At 45.0% G+C, this 11,953-nt stretch overlaps 1 protein-coding gene across 1 annotated transcript in view; it reads left to right on the top strand.

The window, feature by feature from the left end:
• Positions 1-11,953, top strand: part of LOC117869422 (zinc finger protein 2 homolog) — a 49,512-nt gene that overhangs the window by 32,501 nt on the left and 5,058 nt on the right. Inside the window, exon 8 of the mRNA XM_034756261.1 lies at positions 7,851-8,616. Coding sequence (XP_034612152.1) covers positions 7,851-8,616 — 766 coding nt within the window. The remainder of the gene's footprint in view (positions 1-7,850; positions 8,617-11,953) is intronic.

Raw genomic sequence — 11,953 nt, 5'->3', positions numbered from 1 at the left:
GGTTGTATTGCAGGGAGTGGCACGTACTTTACCTCTTCCTTTCCTGTTTTTCAGAAGTTTAAGTTTAGCCACCCTGCACGTGCTGGAAGGGCATGCGGTAGCACTGGGCAACCTTAACTCTGCGTTTATCTAGCTAATGGGCATCTCATTTCCTTGATTTTTTTTTTTAATAGACTTTTTTGCCACTTTTTTGTGTCTACACTAGAGCTTTTGCCAGCGTACATATGTTGGCTAGGGATGTGATTTTTCACACCCCTAAATGACAGAGCTATGCTGGCAAAACTTCTAAGTGCAGGCCAGGCCAGAATCTGCAAGTAGATTTTAGGGCACTTTAAAATATTGCTCTTAACCCAGAAATGTTGGTATCAGGACAAAACTTCCAAGAGGAACCCCTGCAAAATGCCATAAAAATGCACAACACACGTCATCTGGAAGCTCTCAGTAGTAGGGTTCAAACTCAAATGCGTGGATGTAGCTCCGATTCAATGGCCACGGCGTGTCCCTTCAAGCCAGCCAGTTACTCTGGACAGCAGGTTGTTGGAAACTCTCCAGCTGTTAACCAGAGCCTGAGTCTTGCTGCATATGTGCATTTCAGTCTCTTTTTGGCTCGTCACTCTGAAATTCCAAACTCTGCAGTTCACTTTTCCAGTTGTCCTTCCCCAAAGCGGCAGGTGGGTGCCATGTACAAGCTTGAGACAAATGCCAGATCAGTTGATGAACAATTAGAACCGTAGTTTGAGCTCCAGGTGTGTGCCAAGAAATGTTATAAGAGCTCGGTGCTCCTGGGGCACTACGAAGCAGAGGGCTGACAGTCGTAGGAGGAAGGGGAGGGCTGAGGGGAGGATTAGAATCAGGAAGGGTCGGGTACAGTGGAAGGAAGAGGAGGGAGGGAGTCAGAGACAAGAGCTTCTGGGAACTGGTCATGGGGAGGGCTGGGGAAGTGGGAGATTGGGGGAAAGGGGGTGGAGGTCCCTATGTAGGTGGTGTTGGTGGGGGAGGAACTGGGTAAGAGATCTGGGTTAGCTGGGAGTGGGGAACACTGGGGGTGATGGGAAGGAGGAGGGAGGGCTTGGGGAGTGCTTGCTGTAGGGAGTGGGGAGGGTCTGGTGGGAGTGGGAAGGGAAGGTTTCAGGGAGGCAGAAATTTGGGCCACTCCACTGTGACTATTTTTGTCAAAGTCTCGAATGACTCCTTCAGCGTGTCCTTAGGAGGATCCTCCCCACCCCCCTCCCACTTCCTGTGAGGGTTCCACAGGGCTCTGGCCTTCTTCCCCTTCTCTCCTTCCTCTATACCCTGTCTCCGGGTGATCTCATCCACAAACACAAATTCAGCTACATCTGTATGCTGACAAGTCAGAGATCTACGTCTGCTCCACACCTGTCTCCCTCTGTCCAAACAAAATCTTAGACTGTGGCTCTAACATCCCTTGCAGATATCTAGCTTTTGGCTTGCAATTAGAGCTAAAAATGGCTAACGAGACTCTTAATAAACCGCCAAGCCATTCCCCACCTCCTTTCTCTATCACTGTGTCAGCACCACCAAACCACCTGTCACTAAGGCTGTAAACTGGGCATGATCTTCCACACAGACCGCTCTCTAGGTCCTCATGTCCAGCCTATGACTCCATCTTGCATTTTCTTTCTGCATAACATTCCTAAGATATGGTCCTTCCTTTCCATCCATGTAGCTAAAACTCTTGTCCAGACGCTCATCATTCCTATCTCAGTTACTGTAACATCCTTTTCTCTGGCTTTCACAAATGGAGGCTTGCCCTGCTCATATTCATTAAAAGCATAAGAACGTCAATACTGGCCCAGACCAACGGTCCATCTAGCCCAGTATCCTGTCTTCCGACAGTGGCCTGAGTCAAATGCTTCAGAGGGAATGAACAGAACAGTGCAATTATTAAATGATCCATCCCTTGTCATCCACTTCCAGCTTCAGAGGCTTAGGAACACTCCAGAGCATGGGGTTGTGGTTCCTGACCATTTTGGCCAATAGCCATCAATGGACCTATTCTCCATGAACTTACCTAATTCTTTTTTGAACCCAGTTATACTTTTGGTCTTCACACAATCCCATGGCAATGAGTTCCACAGGCCAACTGTGTGTTGTGTGATGAAATACTTCCTTTTGTTTGTTTTAAACCTGCTGCCTGTTAATTTCATCGGGTGACTATGACAGGATTCCCAAGGTACAACCTAGAACTGGGGTACTGCTGTGCCCTCTTAACTCTCCAGCCTGGACTGTCTCTCACAAGACTTGGCTAGGGATAAGCAGGTGCTGTTATCATCAGCACAACAGCATGTGGAGTCCCACACTCAGCTAACTTGCGTGAATGTTCCCTGAGCGAGCCACTCACGAATCACAGAGAGAAAGGCACCAGCAAATCTCCCAAGTCCCCAGCCTTGCACCCCGGAACTGTGCCGTCTTGCTGTGGTCAGAAGCCTGACCAGCGTAAGTTTATTACCCAGTCGGCCCCTCCCTCGATGTGGAGAGGACCCACACAAGCCTTTGTAACCTCAGCTGAGATTTCCCAAGCACTTCAAACAAAATACACTGTTTTAGGTGAAATATAACACAGATTTATTAACTACAGAAAGATAGATGTTAAGTAATTGTAAATGGTAGGCACAAAAGCTCAGAGATAGTTACCAAAGAAAATAAAAGGTAAGTGCACAGTCTAAATCTTAAACCTTATTACACTAGGCAGTATTTGGATCAAGCAGTTTTCCCACCCCATTAGAGGTTACAATTCTTAAAACAGGTTTCCCCCTTTAAGCTGGGGACCAGTCTCCTCAGTTCAAGTCTTTATCTTCCCAGTGTTCTTGTTGCTTCCAGCTTAGGTGTGAGAGGAGAAAGGCCAAGTCATTTCTCCTCTTTTATAGTTTCGTCCAGCTTGCTGGAAAGATCTATGCTTGTGATGTGGGGGTCTGCCCCTATTGGTCAAGCAGCCTTCATCATCTGTGTTCTCTCTGCGAAGTCTTCTGGGATGGTTGCTGGGAGTGTGGATTCCCTTAAATGGGCCATCAGCGCGTCTGGCTGCTCCAGTGTTATACCTCAAAGGCTGGTTGTGGGTGTTTCCAACCTCACAACATATTTCAGTAACACACATAGCAAAACTTCACAACTTCCCATACAGTGCTAGCGCATACAATCCAACAGTATATTAATGTTCACCAGATCAAAATTTTTAAAATGATACCGCACACGGCATACTTTGTACAAAACATATCATAATCATATCACCATGGTAAATATGGGGGTTCCACGGTGCAGAGTGACACAGTGACCCCTTGTCCTTGTGTTATGTGAAGGGGTAAATAATACTTCCTTATTCACTTTCGGCACACCATTTATGATTTTATAGTCCTCTATCGTATTTCTCCTTCCCTCCCCTTAGTTGTCTCTTTTCTAAGCGGAACAGTCCCACTCTTTTTAATTTCTCCTTAAGAAGTTGTTCCCTACACCTAATCATTTAGTTGCCCTTCTCTGCACCTTTTCCAATTCTGATATGTGGTTTTTGAGATGGGGTCACCGGAATTGCACGCAGTACTCGAGGTGTGGGCGTAGCATTGATTTTTATAGTGACATTATGATATTTTCTGTCCTATTATTGATCCCTTTGCTAATAGTTCTGAACAGTCTGTTCGCTTTTTTGGCTGCTTCTGCACGTTGAGCAGATGTTTTCAGAGAACTGTCCACAATGACTCCAAGATTTCTTTCTTGAGTGGGAACAGCTCATTTAGACCCCATCGTATTGTGTGTATCTATAGCTGGGATTATGTTTTCCAATGTGCGTTACTTTGCACTTATCAACATTGTATTTCATCTGCCATTTTGTCATCCAGTCACCCAATTTTGTGAGATCCCTTTGTAACTCTTCGCAGTCAGCTTTGGATTTAACTATCTTGAGTAGTTTTGTGTGGTCTTCAAACTTTGAAAACATCATTGTGTACCCCCTTTTCCAGATTATTTATGAATATGTTGAACAACACTGGTTCCGTTATGGATCCTTGGGGGACCCCGCTATTTACCACATTCCATTCTGAAAACTGACTGTTTATTCCGACCCTTTGTTTCCTGCCTTTTAACCAATTACTGATCCATATGAGGACCTTCCCTCTTATCCACGAGTGCTTTCTTTGCTTAAGAGCCTTTAGTGAGGGAGCTTTCTGAAAGTCCTGATATACTATATCCACTGGATCACCCTTATCCACATCCTGTTGACCCCCTCAAAGAATTCTAGTAGATTGGTGAGGCATGATTTCCCTTTCAGAAAGCTGTGTTGACTCTTCCCCAACATATTGTGTTTATTTATGTGTCTGATAATTCTGTTCTTCGCTGTAATTTCAACCAATTTGCCTGGGACTGCAGGTAGGCTTACCCACCGGTAATTGCCTGGCTCATCTCCGGAGCCTTTTTTAAAAATTGACTTTACGTTAGCTATCCGCCAGTCATCTGGTACAGAAGCTGATTTAAGCGATAGGTTACATACCACAGTTAGTAGTTCTGCAGTTTCATAGTTGAGTTCCTTCAGAATTCTCGTGGAATACTATCTGGTCCTGGTGACTTATTACTGTTTAATTTCCCAATTTGTTCCAAAACCTCCTCTTATTGACACCTCAATCTGGGACAGTTTCTCCGACTTACTACCTAAAAAGAATGGCTCAGGTATGGGAATCTCCCTCACATCCTCTGCAGTGAAGACTGCTGAAAAGAATTAATTTAGCTTTTCTGTAATGGCCTTGTCTTCCTCGAATGCTTCTTTAGCATCTCCATCGGCCAGTAGGGCCACTCATTGTTTGACAGGCTTCCTGCTTCTGATGTACTTCACAAATTTTTAGCTGTTAGTTTTTGTGTCTTGCTATTTGCTCTTCAAATTCTTTTTTTGGCCTGCCTAATTAGACTTTTACACTTGACTTGCCAGAGTTTATGCTCCCTTCTATTTTCCGAGGAACAAAGACTGATCTGGGGGAAGTGCTGGACCCAGGCTAAAGGGATTTTTAGCCTGTGAATGGAAGACCCGGGGTTTCCAAGCTGTAAGCAAGTGCAGCTTGCCCCTTAAGGATCTTCAGCCTGCTTATATCATCACCTAGGGTGAGAATCTGCTAATTCAAATCCAATCTATTTAGTTTATTAAGCTTAGTTTGCATTTTTTGTTTATTTGCTAGGTAATCTGCTTTGATCTGTTTGCTATCCCTTATAATCACTTAAAATCTATCTTTTGTAGCTAATAAACTTGGTTTTGCTTTATCTAAACTAGTGTCTGAGAATCATAACTCGGGGCAAAAGACTGTTGCATGTTCCTCTCCACGTTGAGGGAGGAGACGCATTTCATGAGCTTACACTGTTCAGTTCCCTGTGCAGCGCAAGACGGTATAATTTTCAGTTTACACTCCAGAGGGGGTGGTGCCTGAGGAGCTGGTAGGTGCCTTAGCTGGAGCCTTCCCATGCAGGGGCTGGTCAGTGCGCCTGCCTGCATGTAACTGCTGCTGTGTGTGTCCCTACCTGTACGTATGCTGGTGGAAGTGCAAGTTGGAGCCTGGAGGGCTTGGCAGCTTGTCACAGCAGTACAGTGTGAGAGAGCCCAGACTGGTGGATCAGGGGGGCTCAGTGGTACCCCAGTTTCAGGTGGCACCGCATGGGGGGACCTATCACAATAGTACCGCTCTACTCAGTGCTGGTTAGACTTCAGCTGGAGTACGGTGTCCAATTTTGGTTACCAATGTATAGAAAGGATGTGGAGAAACTGGAAAGAATCCAGAGGTGAGTGACAAAGATGATCAGAGGGTGGAATGCAGCCATATGAGCAAAGGCTGAAGGAACTGGGTATATTTAGTTTGGAAAAGAGGAGATTTAGGGGGGTCATGATAGTGGTCTTCAAATTCTTGAAAGACTGCCCTAAAAAGATGGAGAAAAGTTGTTTTCTCTTGCCACAGAAGGCAGGACAAGAGGCAATGGGTTCAAACTCCAGCATAGCAGATTTCGATTAAATCTCAGGAAAAACTTCCTCTCTGTAAGAACAGGAGGACAATGGAGCTGACGCCTAGCGAGGTTGTGGAACCTCATTCCCTGGAGGTTTTCAGAAGGAGGCTGGAGCCATCTGTCTTGGATGGATTAGACACAACAAATCCTGCATCTTGGCAGGGGGGTTAGACCAGGTGACCCCTGTGGTTCTATGAATCCCTGCCCCGGCCCTGTTCATTTAGAGCCTGCACTCCATTCTTTTTATAGTCTGGGTTCACTTTGTTTGACATTCCTTGTTTCAAAAATTATTATGTTCACTCCTCTCTCTCTCCACTGGTCAGTGCTTACCCCTTCCCAACTGTGAGTCCAGCCACCATTGCTGAGTCCTTCTGTTCCTCCCAGCCACAGGACAGCCCCTTCCCTGGCACAAATGTGTGCTTCCTTGATAACGTCATAGGTTGGTAGTCACCTTTCTGGGGACACGGAGGGTCTCGCTCCCTGCTCTCCATCTGCAGCAGACACAATCTCTCTTCCTTGACGGCTTTTTGGATCTCTGAGATGATCCCTCCTGAGTCCATGTGGTCTGAGTCTTATTTTTCATATTTTCCTTTTCCAGAGGAATTAGAGTCTCTTGCTCCTGAATTGCAGCATCTAATTCCCCAGCCATCTCCTCACACTGGGGGATTTTCATTCTCCCTCCAATTACACCTAACTCACTAGATTCCCTAATTCCTCAAAACCTGCTTTCCTGCCATTTAGTATCCCTGAGATACTGGATTCAGTGACCTTCCGATTCCTTTCCTTTCCATGCTGAATTCCACCAGCCCAGGCTTGCTGGTCCCAGCTTCCCCGAGAGACTCCCATTGTTTCTGGGCCTCTCGCTCTCAGGGAGAAGCAGTTCCAGAGCGACTTCCCTTGTGGCTGGAACTGTATTCACTTTCAGGCCAGGGTGTTACTGTCTCTGGGTTTCAGGAGACCCTTTGATGAGAAGCATCTGGCTGTGTGTGTTCCCAGCAAAGATGGGGATAGTTAAACCCTCATAGGCCGAGTGTTCTGTACCTTTGAGCATCTGGGGAGTGGGCCCCAGGATTTTACTGCTTTAAAATGGGCTGGAGTTAAAATAATGGAACATTCACTGTGACAAATGTCCAATGAATTCACCTGCCCTCCCTTGTTTTCTTTCCCCTGAGCAGCGTTTCCCATTTCCAAACCTGATGTGATCTGCCAGCTGGAACTAGGGAAAGAGCCATGGGTCCCAGATCTTCAGGGCTCAGAGGAAAAAGAGCTCCTGAGATGCGCCAACACAGGTGAGGAATCACTAAACCAACTCAGAAACTCTGTGGCTGAAGGAAACAGATGGGATTCCCTACAAAGACCTTATGAGCGCTCTGAATTTAGGATTGTCCCCAGATGTCATATCCTCAGGGCAGATATTGCTCATGCTCCCCGGGCAGTAGCTTCCTCCCTGATCTCCCTCCCCCCTGAATGTTTGGTTTGGATGTGGAGGGAGAATTGATCCACTCCTCTCTCCTATGGAAAAGCGTGTGGGTGAATTCAGTTCCTGGTTTTTATATTTTTCAGTCTCCCCAGGTTGTATGTTGGTTTGCTCTCCCCTTTTGCACTCCTGTTTCTGAGGTTTCTCTCTCTGTTCCAGCAGGTGATGGTATGGTGAGGGAGAATGAGGAGCAAGTGGAACTATCTGGGGCGTTATTGCAAAGATCCAAAGTGACTGTGCCCAGGAGTTCTGAACAGGGAAAAGCCTGTGAGAGTCAGCACAGGCCAGAGAGTCAGCAGGGAAACCAACCAGGGCAAAAAGTGGGTAAATCCATTAATTGTCAGGAAACTCATGAGGACCTCAAGGAAACCACAGCCCAGCACAGAATCCCCACAGGCGAGAGAAACAACACGTGCACGGAGTGTGGGAAAACCTTCAGTAGCCGTTCAAGCCTTATTACACATCAGCGGATCCACACAGGAGAGCGACCCTATAACTGCTGTGAGTGTGGGAAAAACTTCAGTCGGAGCTCAACCCTTATTATACATCAGAGAATCCACACAGGAGAGAGACCTTATGGATGTGGTGAGTGTGGCAAAACCTTCAGTCAGCGGTCACATCTTATTACGCATCAGAGAATCCACACAGACGACAGGCCCTATGAATGCTGTGAGTGTGCAAAAAACTTCAGTATGATCTCACACCTTATTAGACATCAGAGGATCCACACAGGAGAGAGGCCCTATGAGTGCTGTGAGTGCAGGAAAACCTTCAGTTACCGATCAGGCCTTATTACACATCGGCGAATCCATACAGGAGAGAGGCCCTATGGATGCTGTGAGTGCGGGAAAACCTTCAGTCAGAGCTCACACCTTATTACACATCAGAGAATCCACACAGAAGACAGGCCCTATGAGTGCTGTCAGTGCAGGAAAACCTTCACTCGACACGCACATCTTATTAGACATCAGCAGATCCACACAGGAGAGAGACCCTATGAATGCTGTGAATGCAGGAAGAACTTCACTCGGAGCTCACATCTTATTACACATCAGAGGATCCATACAGGAGAAAGACCCTATAGATGCTCCGACTGTGGGAAAAGCTTCCATCAGAGCTCAGCTCTTATTTATCATCAGAGAATCCACAAGGTAGATAAAAACCATAAAAACTTTGTCTAGTGTTTTAATATTTTTGCTCATTCCTACATAGCGACCTTTAAGCCTATTTGCAGCATTTGTCGTCGTGGTCTCTCAGGTCCTCCCAGGTGAAAGGCCCACTTTTGCAGCTCACCTTCTTCGGGGGGAATCCTGTGGTCCTTTCTGTCAGCTGCTTTGTCCTATGACAATTCTGTAATAAGAAGACAGCACCGAATGATGCAGGTTTGAATAGATCAGAGGGGAATGTGATGGGAGAATCTATTATTCTGATTCTGAATTATCAAATGCAATCTTCTCTGGAATTTCACTTTATGTGAAACTGAAAGTGTCTTTTACCTCTTACGTGATATGAGTTTTTCCTCTTTCCTGAAGGCCGTTTGGTCACATAACTGGATATTAGTTTTGTTTGACAGAATGTTGGTCAAATTTATTGGGAACTTTGAGACAAATAACCAGCTGCTAAAATACTCATTTCTCACTTTATTTTAGCTTTTTCCCCACCCCTCCATGATAACATGGAGAAAGTTCAAGTGCAGTTCAGTAAGCAGGAGAGACTACTTCAAGTTATTGGACATCATAGCAAGGAAACCGAAGTAGTATTATAACGCTCCAGTATGAAATGGTGGACAGCAGCACACCCCAAATTGTGCAACTAACTGCGTATGTGTTGTTCAATTGCTTAGGTCAATATTGTCTCAGATAATCCCTGGAGAGAATTTCACAGTAAGTGATTTAGGAGGAAGCAAAATACCCATGTATTTGGTTCCCAAACAGTTGAGACCTAGTACCTACAAGATCTCTTAACTAATCCTATGATTTAGGACACATTGTCCCTAACTACGTAGATGTGGAGGAAACAGAAGTGGTGTTCTTGTTGAACTCACCCTTCGTAGTGCAAATGTGAATCAAATTAACTGAGTGTTGAATGTGACATAGCTGCAGAAAAATAATTATTTTCAAATAGAAACCCCCTTCCCACATTTGGTAGATTAGAGATTCTGATCCAGGCCTGTATCTAGTTCCTAATGTCGATCTGTGCCAACAGATTAAAGAAACAAACTTGGCCACTTGTTACTAACGCTGCTGAGATTTTTGGGTGGTTTGGTAAAGGATTCTGCTCCAGAGATGTGTAAATTTACCCTGACCAAGGACTTGGCAAGAACTCAGGTCAAAATAGCAGGCAACTAGTTGTTGGCATTCACACCAGAGAAGAAAGCTATGGTGGACTATGGTTCAGGTAAAACGGTTTTTAAAACATCCTTCACTAGTGCAGGGCATTGACTACAGTCTCAAGGGAAACCATAGCTCGATTGGGAACAATTGTCCTTTACCACCTGGATCCAAAGTTTCAAGAGGCAAAGAAAGAAGCAGTTGGTGCCTTCAGAGGACATTCCTTCCCATGGATGCCAATCTTGCTGCTTTGTTGTACATTGAAGACTTTCATGATATTCAAGTGCTGATAACCAATGAGGGAATCGATGTTTCAGCCTCTAGATCTGGCCTGAATCCTGAGTCTCTGCTTTTGTTTGCTCTTGTGTCTTATGCATTTGCATCCCTTCTCATCCACCTCCTGCTACTTTGAAAGATTAAAATATGGGAAAGAGACTAGAGGTGCTTGTTCTCATGATACAAACTTTCCCACAAAGCGTGAGACCCTTTCCATGAACACTCGTGACAGAAGGCCTAGCGACAAACAAACTCACAGAAGTAGCAGGCCCGTTTTGGGGTAAGCTACAGCTTTAAACAAGGGTTCACTCGGTGGAAGTAGGGATTAAAAGAAACCTAACATGTATGATAGGATTGTGCAATCTTTGACCCTGTTACCAATGGAAACGAAATTAAATATGAAGTTTATTGGTTAAAGAGTAAAGATTATCATATAATTAATCTAAATTAAATTGGAAAACTGAAAGTTACAGCTTTTCTTGTTGTTAGTAATATAGGAGATTTGATGATTTAACTAAACTGATGACTTGATTCCAGTACAATATCATTAACCTCAGTGCAGTGATAGAAACAATCAGCCACCAGGGGGAGCCAAAGGGCAAGTGTAGAGAGACCAGAATGAAAGAAAAGTCCTGGTATTACTTTTTTTCCCCTCATTCTTGTGTCTAACTTGCCCATTGGCTCCCCCTGGTGGCTGATTGTTTGTCACTGCACTGAGGTTAATGATATTGTACTGTAATTAAGTCATCAATTTAGTTAAATCTTCAAAAAATGCTTCACGTCCACGGCCATCCAAGAGCAGTTTAAAGTTCTCGTGACAAGCTGGATCTGGCTGTATTAAAGTGTCTGTCCTTCTGTCCATCAGCAATAATTAAGATGATGAAAAATAACCAAGTGTAATAATATTTACTAGGGCTGTCAAGTGATTAAAAAAGTAATCATGATTAATTGCACTGTTAATAATAGAATACCATTTATTCAATATTTGATGTTTTCTACATTTTCAATTATATTGATTTCAATTACAACATAGAATAGAAAGTGTACATTGCTCTTTATATTTATATTACAAATATTTGCACTGTAAAAAACCAAAGAAATAGTATATTTCAGTTCACCTAATACAGTAATTCCTCACTTACAGTTGTCCCGGTTAACATTATGTTGCTGATTTATCAGAGAACATGCTCATTTAAAGTTGTGCAATGCTTCCTTATAACATTGTTTGGCAGCCGCCTGCTTTGTCCACTGCTTGCAGAAAGAGCAGCCCCTTGGCGCTAGTGATGGGGGCTTGGAACCAGCGTGGGCCGGCAGCCCCCCCTTAAGTTCCCTGTGCCACAGTCACGCAGCAGGCTATCGGTTGCCAGCAGTTCAGCTGTCCCTGACCCCACTGCCGTGTGCTGCTCCTGCCCTCTGCCTTGGAGCCGGTCCTGGGAACCTCCTGCTTGCTGTACAATGGAGGGAGGAAGAGGAGTGCTAGTGTCAGGGTGTCCCCCTCCTCCCCCCTGTTCCTTTACCCCATCTCCACAGAGCAGTGGGGGGCATGACAAGGCTCAGGAAGGAGGGAGCTTGCTGGCAGCAGCTGCTGTCAACTTGCTGATCTACTTAAAAAGGCAATGTACTTAGTGTGGGGTCAGTGTACTTAAGAGGGCAATGTGCATCTCTCTCTCTCTCTGCCATGCTGACTCCCTTACCTCCATTCGTGCTACCTCAGAGTGTGAGGCTACATTAACATGTTAACCCTTGAGGGCTCAGCCAAGTGCTAGTTCATCATTTAGCACTAAGGCAGTCCCTGGGAAATATCCCACCCTCTGACTTCACCATCAAAATCACCATTGCTCTGTACAGTATTAAAATTGTTTACAATTTATACTGTATGTAT

The sequence above is a fragment of the Trachemys scripta genome, chromosome 23 (genome assembly GCF_013100865.1).
Source record: "Trachemys scripta elegans isolate TJP31775 chromosome 23, CAS_Tse_1.0, whole genome shotgun sequence".
NCBI lineage: Eukaryota > Metazoa > Chordata > Testudines > Emydidae > Trachemys > Trachemys scripta.
Note: the sequence above shows the minus strand (reverse complement) of the source record. Positions and strands in the feature narration are given on the sequence as shown.